This window comes from Staurois parvus, unplaced genomic scaffold (assembly GCF_062004578.1).
Source record: "Staurois parvus isolate SC_StPar_1 unplaced genomic scaffold, SC_StPar_1.0 ptg000163l, whole genome shotgun sequence".
NCBI lineage: Eukaryota > Metazoa > Chordata > Amphibia > Anura > Ranidae > Staurois > Staurois parvus.
The window spans coordinates 2,246,478-2,267,550 of record NW_028317959.1 but is presented as its reverse complement, the minus strand read 5'-3'; the positions used below and the strand labels follow the sequence as shown (position 1 = coordinate 2,267,550).

Here is a 21,073-nt window from a genome sequence, read left to right as displayed (position 1 = left end):
CCAGTTATCTATCCAATTACACTACTGTACTGTATGAAATACTTTGGCAAAATCAGGTACACCACATCTATAGGCCTTCTAACCAGATGACATCTTATTTCCTCATAGAATGTTAACCGGCTGGTCTGGTAAGAACGATTTGGAATATTTAGAAGCAAGGAAATTTCACGAATGGACTTATGGCACAGGTGGCAACAGGGCCGGATCTAGCTGGTCTTATATGGGGGTGCAGTAAAAAATGTCAGGGGGGGCAGAGGATAAGAGGTCAGCAGGGCAGCATACAAAAACAGGAATCAGTAGTGGAGTGTACTGGGGGTCAGCAGGGCAGAGGACAGGAATTATCAGAGCCAAGGGCAGAGATCGGCAGTTGTAGGGTAATGTACAGGGGGTCAGCAGGGCAGAGGATGGTCAATCAATAAAGTGGAGGACTAGGGTCAGTATGGTAGTGTATTGCAGGAGTCAGCAGTTTGTAGGCCAGTTTACACGGGGTTAGCAGGGCAGAGGACGGGCGGTCAGCAGAGCGGAGGACAGGGGTCAGTATGGTAGTGCATTGCTGGGTTCAGCAGTTTGTAGGCCAGTGTACAGAAGGTCAGCAGGGCAGAGAACGGTTAGTCAGAAGGGGAGTGGACAGGGGTCAGCAGTGTGCAGGATATGTTTTTAAAGGCAAACTTAAGCAGGCCATAGATGGGTCGAAAATCGGCCGAAATTTCGTCCGAAAGAATAATCTGCCGATTTTCGGATCGTTAGTGGGCGAATTTGTCGGCCGTTTTTTGTGATTTTTGACACAATTACGGTTATGTTGGAAAAAAAAGTCCGATTTTGTCGATTGGATGATTTTCACGGCAATGATGGGCAAATCGGCCGATCTTTTTACCAATTAAAAAAAATGCTCATGAGCCATGACCTGCAAGAAGAAGGAAAAGAAGAAAAAGAAGATGAAGACAAAGAAAAAGAAGAACATCTGTATCTATTTGTATCCATTTCGGATACAAATGTTTCTATTGGGATACAAATAGATACAATGTTGCAACCACAATACTTTTAAATGTCAAAAATAATAGCGGAGTGTCCTTGCAGAGAGCTCCGCTATTATATTTGACATTTAAAAGTATTGTGGTTGCAACATTGTATCTATTTGTATCTGAATAGAAACATCTGTATCCGAAATGGATACAAATAGATACAATGTTGCAACTTTGCTATACTTTTAAATGTCAAATATAATAGCGGAGCTCTCTGTAGGGTCACCACTATTATATTTGCCGGCCATAGACGGTACGGAAATCATCCGATTCATTTATTTTTTTTACCAATGGTGGTAACGTCGGCCGATTGAACGACTGATTTTTTGTGTTTTTGCCCCCTCAATGGCCTGCATTAGCCTCTAAACATTATAAATAGAGATGAGCGAAGTATTCAAAAATTTGATTCGACTGATTCGGCGAATTCGTGGAAAAATTTTGATTCGAGTCGAATATATTCGCTGTGAATTTAACTTAAAAAAGGGTGTTTCTAGGCTTCAGAGAGACTTAATATTAGTGCAGAACACTGTACCTTTAATTTAAATGCCCTTGGAGTCTGCTGGGGAAGAGAAATAATACTGTCAGTCAGTATGACATGCAGATGAGTGCCGTCGATCTTAGAATCACCGCACACTTCACTCATTTGGGCAGTCACGGGGCCAAAACCAGAGTGTGGAGCTACAGTGTGGCGGTGGAGGCAGCAGCAATGGGAGGCCATACAGCACCCTATGACAAAAATGGAAACCACCAGCAGTGTGAGGAGACCTGAAAGTGGCACATGGCAGAGTGTGGCGATAGAGACAGCAGCAATGGGAGGCCGTACAGGGACCCATGACACACTCTGGACCTGGCAGCAGCATGAGGAGGCGGTACAGGGGCCCATGACAGATTACGGGCCTGGCAGCAGCATGAGGAGTCGGTAGGGGGGCCCATGGCAGATTACGGGCCTGGCAGCAGCAATGGGAGGCCGTACAGGGACCCATGACACACTCTGGACCTGGCAGCAGCATGGGGAGGCGGTACAGGGGCCCATGACAGATTACGGGCCTGGCAGCAGCATGAGGAGTCGGTACGGGGGCCCATGACACACTCTGGACCTGGCAGCAGCATGAGGAGGCGGTACAGGGGCGCATGACAGATTACGAGCCTGGCAGCAGCAACTTGGACAGGAGGACGTTCAGCTTCTGCACCGTCGGGTGCGTGCTCGCAAACTGTTGTCTCTTGGAAACGGATTCCAAGAAAGACTGCTGACGGAATCCGTGAAGAGGAGTAGCAGGAGAAGGAGCATCTGAACGAGCGGAATATGCCAACAAGCGACAACAGGGGCCCATGACAGATTACGGGCCTGGCAGCAGCATGAGGAGTCGGTACGGGGGCCCATGGCAGATTAGGGGCCTGGCAGCAGCTATGGGAGACCCGTAATCTGCCAGCACCCTATGACAAAAAATGGAACACACCAGCAGTGTGAGGAGACCTGAAAGTGGCACATGGCAGAGTGTGGCGATGGAGACAGCAGCAATGGGAGGCCGTACAGGGACCCATGAGAGACTCTGGACTTGGCAGCAGCATGAGGAGGCGGTATAGGGGCCCATGGCAGATTAGGGGCCTGGCAGCAGCTATAGGAGGCCCGTAATCTGCCAGCACCCTATGACAAAAAATGGAACACACCAGCAGTGTGAGGAGACCTGAAAGTGGCACATGTTTGGGGCATGATTCATGGCGGATTTAGTCAGTTGTGTCAGGAACTGGTGGTTTGAAATCCAGACTAATCCACGCCTGATTCATTTTCACAAACGTGAGTCTCTCCACACTTTGGGTGGACAGTCGTGTCCTCCGCGGAGTTGCAATACCTCCTGCCGCACTAAACACGCGCTCCGATGCCACGCTACTGGCCGGGCATGACAGCCTTTCAAGGGCAAATTCAGCTAGTTGGGGCCAAAGGTCAAGTTTCGTTGCCCAGTAGTCAAGGGGATTGTCTACCTCGGTTGGCAGGGTGCTGTCCAAGTAGGCCTAAGCCTGTTGTTTGAGGTCCTGCTCCAGGTCCACCTGATGCTGCTGCTGCTGCTGCTGCGGCTGGTTAGTAGTTTCCTCACTGCGCTGGTGAAGAAAGCTACTCATCATCGACTGCAGACTGAGGCAGCCGCTGCTGGTGGAGCTGCCACTGCTCCTACCACCCCACCCCTCCCCTGCTGCCATGGCAGCGGAACGCGAGCGCACAGGGCCCACAGTGTCTGAGGATGGACGTTGGCGCAGACAGGCAGAGACCAGCTGACTACATAGGTGGTTTTTATAGTACGTTATTTTGGCCTCCCTCTCAGCAGGTGTGAAAAAGGCCACCATTTTTGAACGGTAGCGAGGGTCCAACAAGGTGGACAGCCAAAAGTCATCCCTCTGTCTGATGGTTATTATTCGGCTGTCGCTACGCAAGCAAGCGAGCATGCTATGGGCCATTTGTGCCAAGGAATGCGAGGGACTCCCTGCCTCCATCTCCACAGCATACTGCCACGGTGCGTCTGGGTCCTCTGTCTCCTCTTCCTCCTCCTCTACCAGATGCTCCTGCTCCTCCACTCCTGTCCGCTGAGTGGAAAAACCACCCATTTCACTCAATAATTCCTGAGCACCAATGTCCTCCTCTACCTTTTCCTCTTCTTCCTGTCCTGCCCCCACAGGGGTCATGTGGCGTTGAGATCTGTGCGCCACGTCTACCGCACCCTGACCAGCCATTGTTAACAGCATTTGTTCCAGGACGTGCAACAGAGGAATGACGTCGTTCATCCCATAGTCCTGCCGACTCACGAATAGTGTGGCCTCCTCAAAGGGCCTGAGCAAGCGCAGGTGTCACGCATGAGCTGCCAATGGCTGACATCTAAGTTACACAGGGAGTACCTTTATCCGCTTTTAACATCAGGAAATCTGTGATGGCCTTTTGCTGTTCGTAAAGGCGGTCTAACATATGTAGGGTTGAATTCCACCTTGTTGCAACGTCATAGCATGAGGAGTCGGTATAGGGGCCCATGGCAGATTAGGGGCCTGGCAGCAGCTATGGGAGGCCCGTAATCTGCCAGCACCCTATGACAAAAAATGGAACACACCAGCAGTGTGAGGAGACCTGAAAGTGGCACATGGCAGAGTGTGGCGATGGAGACAGCAGCAGTGGGAGGCCGTACAGGGACCCATGAGAGACTCTGGACCTGGCAGCAGCATGAGGAGGCGGTATATAGGGGCCTATGGCAGATTAGGGGCCTGGCAGCAGCTATAGGAGGCCCGTAATCTGCCAGCACCCTATGTCAAAAAATTCAACACACCAGCAGTGTGAGGAGACCTGAAAGTGGCACATGGCAGAGTGTGGCGATGGAGACAGCAGCAATGGGAGGCCGTACAGGGACCCATGACAGACTCTGGACTTGGCAGCACCATGAGGAGGCGGTATATAGGGCCTATGGCAGATTAGGGGCCTGGCAGCAGCTATAGGAGGCCCGTAATCTGCCAGCACCCTATGTCAAAAAATTCAACACACCAGCAGTGTGTGAGGAGACCTGAAAGTGGCACATGGCAGAGTGTGGTGATGGAGACAGCAGCAATGGGAGGCCGTACAGGGACCCATGACAGACTCTGGACTTGGCAGCAGCATGAGGAGGCGGTATATAGGGGCCCATGGCAGATTAGGGGCCTGGCAGCAGCTATGGGAGGCCCGTAATCTGCCAGCACCCTATGTCAAAAAATTGAACACACCAGCAGTGTGTGAGGAGACCTGAAAGTGGCACATGGCAGAGTGTGGCGATGGAGACAGCAGCAATGGGAGGCCGTACAGGGACCCATGAGAGACTCTGGACTTGGCAGCAGCATGAGGAGGCGGTATATAGGGGCCCATGGCAGATTAGGGGCCTGGCAGCAGCTATGGGAGGCCCGTAATCTGCCAGCACCCTATGTCAAAAAATTCAACACACCAGCAGTGTGTGAGGAGACCTGAAAGTGGCACATGGCAGAGTGTGGCGATGGAGACAGCAGCAATGGGAGGCCGTACAGGGACCCATGAGAGACTCTGGACCTGGCAGCAGCATGAGGAGGCGGTATATAGGGGCCTATGGCAGATTAGGGGCCTGGCAGCAGCTATAGGAGGCCCGTAATCTGCCAGCACCCTATGTCAAAAAATTCAACACACCAGCAGTGTGAGGAGACCTGAAAGTGGCACATGGCAGAGTGTGGCGATGGAGACAGCAGCAATGGGAGGCCGTACAGGGACCCATGAGAGACTCTGGACCTGGCAGCAGCATGAGGAGGCGGTATATAGGGGCCCATGGCAGATTAGGGGCCTGGTAGCAGCTATGGGAGGCCTGTAATCTGCCAGCACCCTATGTCAAAATATTGAACACACCAGCAGTGTGTGAGGAGACCTGAAAGTGGCACATGGCAGAGTGTGGCGATGGAGACAGCAGCAATGGGAGGCCGTACAGGGACCCATGACAGACTCTGGACTTGGCAGCAGCATGAGGAGGCGGTATATAGGGGCCCATGGCAGATTAGGGGCCTGGCAGCAGCTATGGGAGGCCCGTAATCTGCCAGCACCCTATGTCAAAAAATTGAACACACCAGCAGTGTGTGAGGAGACCTGAAAGTGGCACATGGCAGAGTGTGGCGATGGAGACAGCAGCAATGGGAGGCCGTACAGGGACCCATGAGAGACTCTGGACCTGGCAGCAGCATGAGGAGGTGGTATATAGGGGCCCATGGCAGATTAGGGGCCTGGCAGCAGCTATGGGAGGCCCGTAATCTGCCAGCACCCTATGTCAAAAAATTGAACACACCAGCAGTGTGAGGAGACCTGAAAGTGGCACATGGCATAAGAGACTGTGGACCTGGCAGCAGCATGAGGAGGCGGTATAGGGGCCCATGGCAGATTAGGGGCCTGGCAGCAGCTATGGGAGGCCCGTAATCTGCCAGCACCCTATGACAAAAAATGGAACACACCAGCAGTGTGTGAGGAGACCTGAAAGTGGCACATGTTTGAGGCATGATTCATGGCGGATTTAGTCAGTTGTGTCAGGAACTGGTGGTTTGAAATCCAGACTAATCCATGCCTGATTCATTTTCACAAACGTGAGTCTCTCCACACTTTGGGTGGACAGTCGTGTCCTCCGCGGAGTTACAATACCTCCTGCCGCACTAAACACGCGCTCCGATGCCACGCTACTGGCCGGGCATGACAGCCTTTCATGGGCAAATTCAGCTAGTTGGGGCCAAAGGTCAAGTTTCGTTGCCCAGTAGTCAAGGGGATTGTCTACCTCGGTTGGCAGGGTGCTGTCCAAGTAGGCCCAAGCCTGTTGTTTGAGGTCCTGCTCCAGGTCCACCTAATGCTGCTGCTGCTGCTGCTGCGGCTGGTTAGTAGTTTCCTCACTGCGCTGGTGAAGAAAGCTACTCATCATCGACTGCAAACTGAGGCAGCCGCTGCTGGTGGAGCTGCCACTGCTCCTACCACCCCACCCCTCCCCTGCTGCCATGGCAGCGGAACGCGAGCGCACAGGGCCCACAGTGTCTGAGGATGGACGTTGGCGCACAAAGGCAGAGACCAACTGACTACATAGGTGGTTTTTATAGTACGTTATTTTGGCCTCCCTCTCAGCAGGTGTGAAAAAGGCCACCATTTTTGAACGGTAGCGAGGGTCCAACAGGGTGGACAGCCAAAAGTCATCCCTCTGTCTGATGGTTATTATTCGGCTGTCGCTACGCAAGCAACCGAGCATGCTATGGGCCATTTGTGCCAAGGAATGCGAGGGACTCCCTGCCTCCATCTCCACAGCATACTGCCACGGTGCGTCTGGGTCCTCTGTCTCCTCCTCCTCCTCCTCTACCAGATGCTCCTGCTCCTCCACTCCAGTCCGCTGAGTGGAAAAACCACCCATTTCACTCAATAATTCCTGAGCACAAATGTCCTCCTCTACCTCCTCCTCTTCTTCCTGTCCTGCCCCCACAGGGGTCATGTGGCGTTGAGATCTGTGCGCCACGTCTACTGCACCCTGACCAGCCATTGTTAACAGCATTTGTTCCAGGACGTGCAACAGAGGAATGACGTCGTTCATCCCATAGTCCTGCCGACTCACGAATAGCGTGGCCTCCTCAAAGGGCCTGAGCAAGCGGCAGGTGTCACGCATGAGCTGCCAATGGCTGACATCAAAGTTACACAGGGGAGTACCTTTATCCGCTTGTAACATCAGGAAATCGGTGATGGCCTTTCGCTGTTCGTAAAGGCGGTCTAACATGTGTAGGGTTGAATTCCACCTTGTTGCAACGTCGCAGATCAGGCGATGCTGTGCAATTCCGTTCTGCCGCTGCAGCTCAAGGAGGGTGTGCTTTGCGGTGTAGGAATGGCTGAAATGCATGCAAAGTTTACATGACATTTTAAGGATGTCTTGCAGTGGGATGGTGGATTTTAGGAACCGCTTGACAACCAGATTGAACACGTGAGCCATGCATGGCGCATGGCACAACCTTCCTTGACGCAGAGCAGACACCATGTTCTTTCCGTTGTCGGTCAACATGGTTCCGATTTTGAGTTTGCGCGGAGACAGCCATCTGTCGATTTCTCTGTTCATTACACTGAGAAGTTCCTCCCCTGTGTGACTACGTTCGCCAAGGCATACCAGGTGCAGCACAGCGTGACACCGTTGCGTCTGCACATGTGATATGCCGGTCGGGTAATGGGACTTGGCACGGGGGTGGCGGCTGAGGACACGGCGAAGAGGTGGTAGAGGCGGACATCTTTGCCGGACCAAGGACGTGCAAACGTGGAGGCAAAAGCGGCGTGACCTGTCCAAGTTGCTGGTGCGGCTGTGACGGCACCACGTTCACCCAGTGGGCCGTAAATGACATGTACTGTCCCTGACCGTAGTTACAGCTCCACACGTCGGCGCTGCCGTGCACTTTGGCAGAGACTGACATGCTCAAAGACTGGCCCACCATCTCTTCTACATGTGAATGCAGGGCTGGCACTGCCTTTTTGGCGAAGAAATGACGGCTTGGCACTCTCCACCGCGGCGCGGCACAAGCCATCATTTCTCTGAAAGGTGCTGAGTCCACCACTTGGAAAGGGAGGGACTGCAGCACCAGCAACTTGGACAGGAGGACGTTCAGCTTTTGCACCGTCGGGTGCGTGCTCGCAAACTGTTGTCTCTTGGAAACGGATTCCAAGAAAGACTGCTGACGGAATCCGTGAAGAGGAGTAGCAGGAGAAGGAGCATCTGAACGAGCGGAAGATGCCAACGAGCGACAACTCCCCTCAGCAGAGGTGTTGGAGCCTTGACTGGCTGATGGAGGGCGATTGACGTCGGGTGACGGAGCAAGTAACGGAGCGGGTGATGGAGCGGGGGCTGGGGCGGGCAGAACCGCCGTATCTTTATCACGGTTTTCCCAGGCCACCAAATGGCGACGCTGCATATGCTGCCGCAACGCTGTAGTCCCAACATGGGCCCCCTGGCCACGCTTGACTTTCTGGCCACATAGTCGACATACGGCTACGTTTACTTCCTCGGGCGGCTTGACAAAAAATTGCCACACCGCCGAGTAGGAAACTTTGCCCCCGATACTCCTCACTGGCTGACTGCTGCTTCCTCCGTGCACACCGGCACCACTACTGGCCGTGGTGGTAGGCTGCAGTGGAGCTGGTGCTCTACTCCGTGGACGTTTGGCTCCACTGACACTGCTGCGACCCTGCTGCTGTCTCCTGGGCAACCCACCGACTGTTTCGCTCGCTGCCAAGCTGCCACCCTCTTCTCCTGATGATGCGGAAGAAATTGCCTGATGACGACGAGGCTGCCAAGTGCGATCAACCTCCTCATCATCAAGTAGGGTCTCCGCCTCACTACTAGCCCCCTCGGCTGCGTCTGGGTCAGGAGACAGACCTGTCTCTAGACCGGCTACCGAGGCACTCTCCTCGCCACTACTTCTTCGCCTGGCTGCTGAAAAGGCGGATGTCTCCCCCCGTTCCTGACCGCCCTCTGTTAGCTCTTCCTCACTGTACAGTGGGGCTGAGCCCACAGCATGCGATACTTTGCTTGGTGAGGGAACACCAAAGGACAGGGGCAGGTAGAGGACACGTGATTTCAGTGGGCTTGGTCCCGGGCCATGCCAACTAACAGTTGTGTCTGACGTACCCACCGACCGTTGGCTGTAGGTGTCAGAGGTGACCTGGAAAGAGGAAGACGACCGAGCCAACCAATCGACGACGGCAGGGTTGTCGGTGGAGACACGACCGCTGGATGACACCGGGAGCACTGGCCTCTGGCTGCGAATAGTGCTGCCTCGACCCCTTCCTCTGCTGCCATGTCTGCTCGCTCCTAAAACATTGCCTCCTCTGCCACTGCTCTGCATGTTGTCTGACATACTCTTTAATTCAACGATTCTGTGTCCCTGAGTAACAATTCTGTGTCCCTGAGTAACAATTCTGTGTCTGTCCCTGAGTAACAATTCTGTGGCCCTAAGTAACGGTTCTGTGGCCCTCAGTAACAATTCTGTGTCCCTCAGTAACAATTCTGTGTCTGTCCCTGAGTAACAATTATGTGGCCCTAAGTAACGGTTCTGTGGCCCTCAGTAACAATTCGGTGTCCCTGATTAACGTTTATGTGGCCCTAAGTAACGGTTCTGTGGCCCTCAGTAACAATTCTGTGTCCCTGAGTAACAATTCTGTGTCTGTCCGAGTAACAATTCTGTGGCCCTAAGTAACAGTTCTGTGGCCCTCAGTAACAATTCTGTGTCCCTGAGTAACCTTTCTGTGGCCCTAAGTAACAGTTCTGTGGCCCTCAGTAACAATTCTGTGTCCCTGAGTAACAATTCTGTGGCCCTAAGTAACAGTTCTGTGGCCCTCAGTAACAATTCTGTGGCCCTCAGTAACAATTCTGTGGCCCTAAGTAACGGTTCTGTGGCCCTCAGTAACAATTCTGTGTCCCTGAGTAACAATTCTGTGTCTGTCCGAGTAACAATTCTGTGGCCCTAAGTAACAGTTCTGTGGCCCTCAGTAACAATTCAGTGTCCCTGAGTAACAATTCTGTTGCCCTAAGTAACAGTTCTGTGGCCCTCAGTAACAATTCTGTGTCCCTGAGTAACAATTCTGTGTCCCTAAGTAACGGTTCTGTTGCCCTCAGTAACAATTCTGTGTCCCTGAGTAACAATTCTGTGTCTGTCCGAGTAACAATTCTGTGGCCCTAAGTAACAGTTCTGTGGCCCTCAGTAACAATTCTGTGTCCCTAAGTAACAAATCTGTGGCCCTAAGTAACGGTTCTGTGGCCCTCAGTAACAATTCTGTGTCCCTAAGTAACAATTCTGTGGCCCTAAGTAACGGTTCTGTGGCCCTCAGTAACAATTCTGTGTCCCTCAGTAACAATTCTGTGTCCCTCAGTAACAATTCTGTGTCTGTCCCTGATTAACGTTTACGTGGCCCTAAGTAACGGTTCTGTGGCCCTCAGTAACAATTCTGTGTCCCTGATTAACGTTTCTGTGGCCCTCAGTAACAATTCTGTGTCCCTCAGTAACAATTCTGTGTCTGTCCCTGAGTAACAATTCTGTGGCCCTAAGTAACGGTTCTGTGGCCCTCAGTAACAATTCTGTGTCCCTGATTAACATTTATGTGGCCCTAAGTAACGGTTCTGTGGCCCTCAGTAACAATTCTGTGTCCCTGATTAACGTTTCTGTGGCCCTAAGTAATGGTTCTGTGGCCCTCAGTAACAATTCTGTGTCCCTCAGTAACAATTCTGTGTCTGTCCCTGAGTAACAATTCCGTGGCCCTAAGTAACGGTTCTGTGGCCCTCAGTAACAATTCTGTGTCCCTGATTAACTTTTATGTGGCCCTAAGTAATGGTTCTGTGGCCCTCAGTAACAATTCTGTGTCCCTGATTAACGTTTCTGTGGCCCTCAGTAACAATTCTGTGTCCCTCAGTAACAATTCTGTGTCTGTCCCTGAGTAACAATTTTGTGGCCCTAAGTAACGTTTCTGTGGCCCTCAGTAACAATTCTGTGTCCCTGAGTAACAATTCTGTGGCCCTAAGTAACGGTTCTGTGTCCCTCAGTAACAATTCTGTGTCCCTGAGTAACAATTCTGTGGCCCTAAGTAACGGTTGTGGCCCTCAGTAACAATTCTGTGTCCCTCAGTAACAATTCTGTGTCTGTCCCTGAGTAACAATTATGTGGCCCTAAGTAACGGTTATGTGGCCCTCAGTAACAATTCTGTGTCCCTGAGTAACGTTTCTGTGGCCCTAAGTAACGGTTCTGTGGCCCTCAGTAACAATTCTGTGTCCCTGAGTAACAATTCTGTGTCTGTCCCTGAGTAACAATTCTGTGGCCCTAAGTAACGGTTCTGTGGCCCTCAGTAACAATTCTGTGTCCCTGAGTAACATTTCTGTGGCCCTAAGTAACAATTCTGTGGCCCTCAGTAACAATTCTGTGTCTGTCCCTGAGTAACAATTCTGTGTCTGTCCCTGAGTAACAATTCTGTGGCCCTAACTAACGTTTCTGTGGCCCTAAGTAACAGTTCTGTGGCCCTCAGTACCAATTCTGTGTCCCTGAGTAACGTTTCTGTGGCCCTAAGTAACAATTCTGTGGCCCTCAGTAACAATCCTGTGTCTGTCCCTGAGTAACAATTCTGTGGCCCTAACTAACGTTTCTGTGGCCCTAAGTAACAATTCTCTGGCACTCAGTAACAATTCTGTCTGTCCCTGAGTAACAATTCTGTGGCCCTAACTAACGTTTCTGTGGCCCTAAGTAACAATTCTCTGGCACTCAGTAACAATTCTGTCTGTCCCTGAGTAACAATTCTGTGGCCCTAAGTAACAATTCTGTGGCCCTCAGTAACAATTCTGTGTCTGTCCCTGAGTAACAATTCTGTGGCCCTAACTAACGTTTCTGTGGCCCTCAGTAACAGTTCTGTGGCCCTCAGTAACAATTCTGTGTATGTCCCTGAGTAACAATTCTGTGGCCCTAACTAACGTTTCTGTGGCCCTAAGTAACAATTCTCTGGCACTCAGTAACAATTCTGTCTGTCCCTGAGTAACAATTCTGTTGCCCTAATAACGTTTCTGTGGCCCTAAGTAACAGTTCTGTGGCCCTCAGTAACAATTCTGTGTCTGTCCCTGAGTAACAATTCTGTGGCCCTAACTAACGTTTCTGTGGCCCTAAGTAACAATTCTCTGGCACTCAGTAACAATTCTGTCTGTCCCTGAGTAACAATTCTGTGGCCCTAATAACGTTTCTGTGGCCCTAAGTAACAGTTCTGTGGCCCTCAGTAACAATTCTGTGTCTGTCCCTGAGTAACAATTCTGTGGCCCTAACTAACGTTTCTGTGGCCCTAAGTAACAATTCTGTCTGTCCCTGAGTAACAATTCTGTGGCCCTAACTAGCATTTCTTTGGCCCTAAGTAACGATTCTGTGGCCCTCATTAACAATTCTGTGTCCCTGAGTAATGCTTCTCTGTCCCTAAGTAACGTTTCTCTGTCCCCAAGTAACGTTTCTGTGGCCCTAACTCTGTCCCTAATACAGAGCGGTCTGCCTCTCTTGAATGACTGGAGGCAAATGAAGAATTCTAAAATGGCCGCTATTTATAGCTCGACCATTACACAGTGCTGGCTGCCTGGCTGCTGATTGGCTAATGCGATCACATGTCATTAAGGAATGCATTATGGGTCAGCGCGCCTTGTCTGCGCGCCTTCCCAGACATCCCCGCTCCGTCGCCGCACATGTCCGCCGCCATTTTAGGAAAAATTTTCCAATATTCGACTCGAATTCCACTTCGCCTACTTCGATTCGCTTATCTCTAATTATAAACAATATGTAAATGTTGACAATATTAACAATACTCCTAACAAGTAATATGATTGGCTTTACAATTAAAAAGTCAAAGCAGGATGACAAAATGTGAGCAAGACTGGGATTATGAAAGACATGGGGCACCCTGGGAAAGAACAGAGAAATAAGTTCTGTGGCTTGCCAGTTGGAGGGTCTTAAGGGAGGATTGAACAGAATCTGTGTCTGCTGTATTCAATGCACACCTATACAACAGTACTCTTACCCACAAAATACTAAATACTATGCCACAACCGACAGTCTCAGCGACACAAAACTCAAAACAAAAAAACATTACTTTTTTTAATTAAATGTCTCCATTTCATATGTTTTTATGCACACAAAAAGGATATTTTTTTCTTTGGCAACCATACATGGATCAAAATTCCTCTGCTTCAATGGGGAGTCACAGGGGACCGGTTGAATTCCGATCCATGTATTGGCAGGCTGGTTGTACAGAAATCGATGTACCGATTGACGATCGACTTCTGTACAATCAGCCTCTAGGAAAGCTTCTGCATGATCAGCACCGATCAGTGTATTCTGGTGACATTGAAGTCTCTTCACTTTCAGAACACATTACCTCAGCAGGAGTGATTCCCCCATCCACATCGAATTTGTGGATAAGAGAATCAAGTCATTTTTTTTTCCAACCCACTGTTGAACAAAATAAAAATGACTAATGTATAGGCTGCTGTACTAATTTTTCCTTAAAGAAAAACTTCATTAAAACCAGTACAAGGGTCAGAAGTAAGTAAAAAACAAAACATATGGAGTGTAGAAGTCAGGATGAGCATCACGTTGGGGTGTATATATACTGCCACTGTGATATTTTGTGGCCGTGGCAGAAATAATATCCTCTGTTGCATTCTGTGGGCACAGTGCCTGCTGAATGTGACCCATTCAAGTGAATGAGGCTGCTTTTGCACCCCACAACTGCGTGCAATGAACATGGTAGCAGTGCACTAGCGTGGGGTTCTAGGGGTTAAAGCAGGTGGTGAGGAGGTGATACAGCATCTCCTCACTGCCAGCTAACTGCTCTCTGAAGGGTGATCTGAATTCAGATCACTCTTCGGAGACCAAAGCACATGTGAACAAGTACCTAAAGGGATGCTGAGACTGGGCAGGAAGGGGTTAAACATAAGCAGCACAAACTTGAGCGAAACCTCCATCAGTTTATCCAGCCAGCAGATTGTCAGCCATCTCCAATAATACAACATTTGTGTTAACTGGAAAAGAGCATGGGGGGGGGGAGACGAGAGAGAGAGATGGAGGGGGGGAGGGAGGAAGACGGAGGGAGGGAGATGGAGGAGGGAGAGAAGAGGGGGGGGAGAAAGGAGGTAGATGGAGGGGAGAAAAGAAGGAGGGATATAAAGGGGGGAGAGAAGAGGGAGGGAGATGGAGGAAGGAGAGACGAAGGAGGGAGATGGAGGGGGGAGAGAAGAGAGGCAATGGAGGGGAGAAGAGAAGGAGGGAGATGGAGGAGGATAATGGAGGAAGGGGAGATGGAGGGGGGAGAGAAGGAGGGGGGAGATGGAGGGAGAGGAGGAGGGAGAGGGAGGGAGAGGAGGAGGGAGAGGGAGGGGGGAGAGAAGAAGGAGGGAGATGGAGGGGGGAGAGTAGAGAGGCAATGGAGGGGAGAAGAGAAGGAGGGAGATGGAGGAGGAAAATGGAGGAAGGGGAGATGGAAGAGAAGGAGGGGGGAGATGGAGGGAGAGGGAGGGGGGAGAGAAGGAGGGGGGAGATGGAGGAGGAAGAGAAGGAGGGGGAAGATGGAGGAGGAAGAGAAGGGGGGAGATGGAGGAGGAAGAGAAGGAGGGGGGAGATGGAGGGGGGAAGAGAAGGAGGAGGGAGATGGATGGGGAAGAGAAGGAGGGAGATGGAGGGGGAAGAGAAGAAGGGAGATGGAGGGGGGAGAGAAGAAGGAGAGAGATGGAGGGGGAAGAGAAGAAGGAGGGAGGTGGAGGGGGGAGGGAAGAAGGAGGGAGGTGGAGGGGGAAGAGAAGAAGGAGGGAGGTGGAGGGGGGAGAGAAGAAGGAGGGAGGTGGAGGGGGGAGAGAAGAAGGAGGGAGGTGGAGGGGGGAGAGAAGAAGGAGGGAGGTGGAGGGGGAAGAGAAGAAGGAAGTAGAGGGAGGGGGGAGAGAAGAAGGGGGGAGATGGAGGGGGGAGAGAAAAAGGAGGGAGATAGGGGAGAGAAGGGGAGAGAAGGAGGGAGATGGAGGAGGAAGAGAAGGAGGGAGAAGGAGGGAGATCGGGGAGAGAAGGAGGGAGATGGAGGAGAAAGAAAAGGAGGGAGATGGAGGAGGAAGAGAAGGATGGAGATGGAGGGATGAAAGAATTAGGGGGGAGATGGGGGAGAGAAGGAGGGAGATGGAGGACGACGAGAAGGAGGGAGATGGAGGGGATAGAGAAGAAGGAGGGAGATAGAGGTGGAAGAGAAGGAGGGAGATGGAGGGATGAAAGAAGAAGGAGGGGAGATGAAAGGGGGGGGGAAGAAGGAGGGAGATGGGGGAGAGAAGGAGGGAGATGGAGGGGGGAGATGGAAGGGAGAGAGAAAAAGTAGGGAGAGAAGAAGGAGGGATTTGGAGGTGGGAGAGAAGGAGGGAGATGGAGGGGGAGAGAAGGAGGGAGATGGAGGAGGGGAGGGGAGGGGGGAAAGGATGGAGATGAAGGGGGAGAGAAGGAGGGAGAAGGGGAGAGTTCAGCTGTAGTGCAGAGCTCAGCTTACTCACTTGGGCTGGTCTCTGCAGGCTCAGGCAGAGGAATCAATCTTGCAGCCACTATGTAGTTGTAGGCTGCAGTGCTTGAAATTTCCCACCCACTCACACATCTCAGGTTCAGCACTGGTTAGGAGTTGGAGTGTGGGCGGGGCAGACAGGAGGAGAGAGGCGGGAGGAGGCAGTGTACATTGATCCCCCCTTTCCTGTTCATTCAGGGAAGCAGAGGGGGAAACGTGCTGTCTGGGCTATGTGAGCAGCTGCAGACAGCTTCTCTTGGATAAAGTCCACCTGGGAGGGTACAGCTGATATTCAGGGGGGGCATAGCCCACCCCAGAACCCCCCTAGATCCGGCCATGGGTGGCAACCTACCATGGTACCCCGCTGGAATTCACTGAGTTCCTGAGAGCAAACCATTCTTTCACAAATGTTTTCAGAAGCAGTCTGCATGCCTAGATGCTTTATTGTATACACCAGTGGCCATGGAGGTGATTGGAACACCCGAATCCAATGATTTAAAGGGGTGTCCCAGTACGTTTGGCACATAGTGTATTTTGCCAGTTTTTGAATATTTCCTTCTTTCATCCCAAGCAATAGACTGAAAAACACTGAAGCGAGTGATGCCTCAAAACAGCCAAGCAACTAGCATTTTCAGAAGGAGGTCAGTGATGGGAAGAATTCATAATTGTGCTAGATTTAATTTAAATATCTTTGTTCATCGTTTGTACACCATTTAATGTATTCTTTAATGTAAGGCAGTGTGTCAAAATGTAACTTGGCATCAGCCTTTTGCAGTCTCTGTACAGCATTTAAACTGTAGAGGATAATTAGCTCACCAGCTGAGCATAGCCCTGTATGGAAAGACATTGTTTGGTCATGCTGTGTGACAGAGCTTTGTAAATCTCAGAAATGGTTGAGCAGAAATATAAATCCTTTGGCAATTAGGCCTCATTTACATGATGCGTTTTAATTTGTGCCTTGTTCAGGGCCATGTTTACCGCCATGGGGATGCACAGGTGTTGCATATAACCCCATGCCGGAAGGCCCTGCTCCCAATGTAACATCTGTGTGGGTTCTGGTCCATTCACTCACACCTGCATGTCAAATTGGGAGCAGTGGCTGTGGACTGCCAGCACGTGGATGCAAGCAACACCTATGTATCCCCGTGCCCATAACACATGTCCCTGCATGGGGCACGGATTAAAATTCTCTAGGTGAATGAGGCCCTAATTCAGCTCCCATGTATGTATTTTAAATGTGTATTTAACTTTAATATTTATGTACAACAGGGATGCTCAACTTGTGGCTCTCAGAGCCCTCTGAAGTGGCCCTTGACATTGAACTGAATGCAGGAGTTTTGGTGCGCTTTCAGGAAGTGCACCACAACTGCAAGATATGATAAAAGTCTATGGCAAAGCACAGCTAACCCACAGGAAAGCCACAGGTGCACTGCACTGAACCCAAGGTGAGGGTAAAAAGTAGCCTTATAGGGGCTCAGGACAATATGACTGTGGTTTTTGGGGGGCAGTAGAAACCCCATTTGTTGAGACATGTTTTTACTACACCCACCAACCACTGGTGTAGTGTCACGGGTTGCAATGTGACCTCACCCCATGCTCCAGGGGGTCCATCTGGCCTCCCTGTCACATTCTGTTTTACACTTGGAAAGGAGGGGCGGCATATACAGGAACTGATCCTCTCCATTTTTGGTTTGCAACTGCTGAATGTTGGCTTCTCCTCCTCTCCCTCCCTCCGGCATTTAGCTGCTGCAGAAGAAAAATGTTCATTATGCTTATCAAAAAAATTCAAAATTCTGAATAATTTCATTTCATTGTGGCCCAAGACCATATAAGCGGCCTTCGCTCTTCAAAAGGTTGATCACCCCTAATGTACAACCTTCAAATTTAGGCAAACTGCTAAAATTGAGATAAAAATAACTAGTATTGTTTTAACTAATGTATATCTTTTTCTCAATTTTTTTCTAGCTCGGACCCCTAGAAACATGAATAAGCATCTCTTGTACAGCATAGTAGTTACTTTTGTTCTTCTGGTCATTGTGATCCTTTCCTATTTATACCATGTCAAACTTGACATCACTGTGTTTACGAACATTGTGCCCAAAAAAGTGGAACCAGTCACTGAGAAGCCACGGACTATAGAGGAACCAAAACCTCTGACCGGGATGTGGACTGTCAATGCCATTGGCCGGCTAGGTAATCTAATGGGAGAGTATGCCACACTTTATTCCCTTGCCAAAATGAATGGTCGACAAGCCTATATCTTGCCAGGGATGCACAGCCAGCTGTCAAGGATCTTTAAAATAAGATTGCCAGTACTTCACCAGGAAGTAGCTAACCGCCTCAAATGGAGGAATTACGGACTTCATGACTGGATGTCTGAGGAGTACCGACATATTGAAGCAGAATATATTCATCTCAGTGGCTACCCATGTTCTTTTACATTTTACAACCACATAAAAGATGAGATTCTCAGAGAATTTACATTCCATGACTTTATTAAAGAAGAGTCTTATGCATATCTGAACAATGTGCGCGGTGCCAAAAAAAATGTGACTTTTGTAGGTATACATGTCCGACGAGGAGACTATGTTCATGTTATGCCCAACACATGGAAAGGGGTGGTTGCTGATAAAGGATATCTGCAAAAAGCCATGGACTATTTCAGAAAGAAGTATGAAAACCCACTATTTATTGTAACCAGTAATGGGATGGACTGGTGTAAGGAAAACATTAATAATTCACTGGAAGATGTTCACTTTGCTGGAGATGGTCAAGAAGGATCCCCGGGACGGGACTTTGCCCTTCTGTCACATTGCAACCACACCATCATGACTATAGGGACCTTTGGTATTTGGGTGGGCTATCTGGTAGGTGGTGAAACCATCTATTTAACAAACTACACACTGCCTGACTCTCCTTTTCTTAAACTTTTTAAATATGAAGCCGCTTTCCTTCCAGATTGGATTGGGATTCCTGCAGACCTCTCTCCACTTCTAAATAAAAATCCATAATGGTAACTCGGCAATTTAAACAGAATGTCAGAAGTATTTGATTAGGATCTATTCCTCCTGTGGAGATGTTGCTGCATTTCATACAATGCAAAACAAGATTCATTGCATAATTTTTTTGCAATGCTATATATTTATGAACTTTAGAATAAATAAAAGTTGAGCTTTTATCTATAGTACCTATCTACATTTTCTGTTCAAATTACACAATATGGTTTAGAAATTAAAACCTAACTATCCAGTGTTATCTAAAAGTGTATACTGAGATTAACCACTTGCCCTTCTGAGGATTTACCCCCCTTCCTGACCAGGCCATCATGCAGCGCTGCACCCAAATTAAATTTACGTCCTTTTTTTCCCACCAATTGAGCTTTTTTTTGTGGTATTTGATCGCCTGCTGTTTTTTTATTTTTTCCGCTATAAAAAAAAAGACCTACAATTTTGAGAAAAAAAAACAATATTTTCGACTTGACTTGCTTGCTATTAAACATGTCCAGTAAAAAAATTTTAAAAATCAAATTTCGTCATAAATATAGGCCAAAATGTATTCTGCTATGTCTTTGCTAAAAAAAAAATCCCAATGTGTGTAAATTAATTGGTTTACGTAAAAGTTATAGCATTTACAAATGGCGGTATAGATACTGGAATTTTTTGTCCTACTAGTAATGGCGGCAATCAGCGACTTATAGCAGGACTGTGGGACTGTGGCGGACTATCTGACACTGGGGGGAACTGACTTGGTGTCATTAACATCCCCAGTGACACCAATACAGTGATCAGTGCTAAAAAAAAGCACTGACACTGTACTAATGGCACTGGGCAGGAAGGGGTTAACATTAGGGGCGATCAAAGGGTTAACTGTGTGCTGGGAGTGTTTTACTAGGGGGCGGGGTGTGTGTGCTTCACTGTAAGCACACTGCTCTGGATGGCTGTGCTGTGCACAGCCATCCAGATCAGTGTGCCCGAGCTGACAGCGAGGAAGACTGTTAGTAAACAAGACAGTCCCCTTCCCCATTAGAGATGCTCGGTAGTCACCGGGTGCTGGCGGGTAATCACACGTTTACCTTTGCGCACCCGTGCCACCCTGTAGCAGTATTTCTGCTATAGGGCGCTCGGGAAGTGGTTAAACAGCCTTAGAGCATATGCAAGTATCGGCTTTCTGAATATTAAAGTATAGACTTGACCTGCTCTTTCACATCTCATAAGAATTAAAGTAATTCTAAACCTAATTTCTTTCTTTAAAATAATAAACACAGAGCTGCACAGAGCTCTGCTGCCCTGATCCTCCTCTTCTGGGGTCCCCCTCTGGCTCTCCTGGCTGTTCCCCCCTGCTGAGTGCTCTCTTAGCAAGCTGCTTGCTATTGGGGCAATCATGCAGGCTTGCTGCTGAGCCAGCTCTGTGTATCCATTGACACACAGCGTGTGGCTCAGCCTGCCCTCTGCTCCCTCCTCAAAGGCTGTGATTGACAGCAGTGGGAGTCAATAGCTCCCGCTGCAGTCTCTGAGCCAGTGAGGATGGAGAGAGCAGAGAGAGCCTCTGATCTTGTGCACAGCGCTGGATTGAGATTGGGTTTATGTAACCAAAAGGGAGGGCTGAGGGGGAGGGGGGAAGCTGTACGCAGAAGGTTTTTTCCCTTAATGCAGAAAATGCAGTAAGGTAAAAAAAAACATTCTGCCTTTAGAATCACTTTAATAGGTCACTAAAGCCTCAGCTTTGCATTAATATTTGTGGATTGGGCTTGCCTATGCGCTGCAGGATTCAGGATTGCAAAGGCAGTTTGAGTGGCCTGGAGGTGCTCATCTTTTACTTAAAATAAAATGATATTGTGATGCGGTACATGTTCTATTTTTTATTGCAGTCAGGATTAAAAATAAGAATTATTTTAAGAAATGTATATTTCTATATTTTTTTAATTGGGTGAGTATGCTTTGGCATGCATTTAAAGTGTCATTAAACCCATATCATAAAACTATTAATAAATGCTGTATTACATGCTATTTATACTCAGTCACTATGGGATTCATTTTCTATGTTTTCTGTATTCTGCAAAAAACCTGGTTGATCCTGCTGTTCTCTTTCTCCCCTTTACTGTATGTCTATGTACCCAGTGCAGCTAGAGATTTTGCAAAGCAGTGTTTGCAGCTACTAAACATAAGTCAATAAATAGTGTCAGCTCTCAGTGATAAAGATTAGCTGCTAGCAAAAAATGTTCATACATAAATAAACACCAAAATAATACATAAATACATTTGTTTTCAGCGCTAATCAACAACTTAACTAAAAACCAACACCTGCGTCAAGTGTGTTAATCAAAAAAGGAATAAACAGTCCAACAATATCAAATATTTAAGGACCGTCTTCTCTTCTATATCTTTTCTTCATATAGTGACTTGGATAGTGCTTGACCTCCACCTTAAATAAAAATGCACACTCATCAGACACAATTGCTGTCTAAATAAATAGAACAGCAAACAACGCTTTG

At 49.1% G+C, this 21,073-nt stretch overlaps 1 protein-coding gene across 6 annotated transcripts in view; it reads left to right on the top strand.

The window, feature by feature from the left end:
• LOC149462998 (galactoside alpha-(1,2)-fucosyltransferase 2-like) overlaps window positions 1–21,073 on the top strand; it is a 224,384-nt gene that overhangs the window by 147,462 nt on the left and 55,849 nt on the right. For 3 of the 6 annotated variants that reach the window (XM_089676062.1, XM_089676061.1, XM_089676063.1), the window contains 2 exons: window positions 16,154–16,223; window positions 17,548–20,598. The exons of 1 other annotated variant lie outside the window; for it this stretch is intronic. In XM_089676062.1, the coding sequence (XP_089532188.1) occupies window positions 17,565–18,593 (1,029 nt within the window). In that variant the 5' untranslated portion in view covers window positions 16,154–16,223; window positions 17,548–17,564 and the 3' untranslated portion in view covers window positions 18,594–20,598. Of the gene's footprint in view, window positions 1–16,153; window positions 16,224–17,547; window positions 20,599–21,073 lie in introns of those variants that run through there. 2 more of the 6 variants (XM_089676066.1, XM_089676064.1) reach the window with 1 other exon arrangement.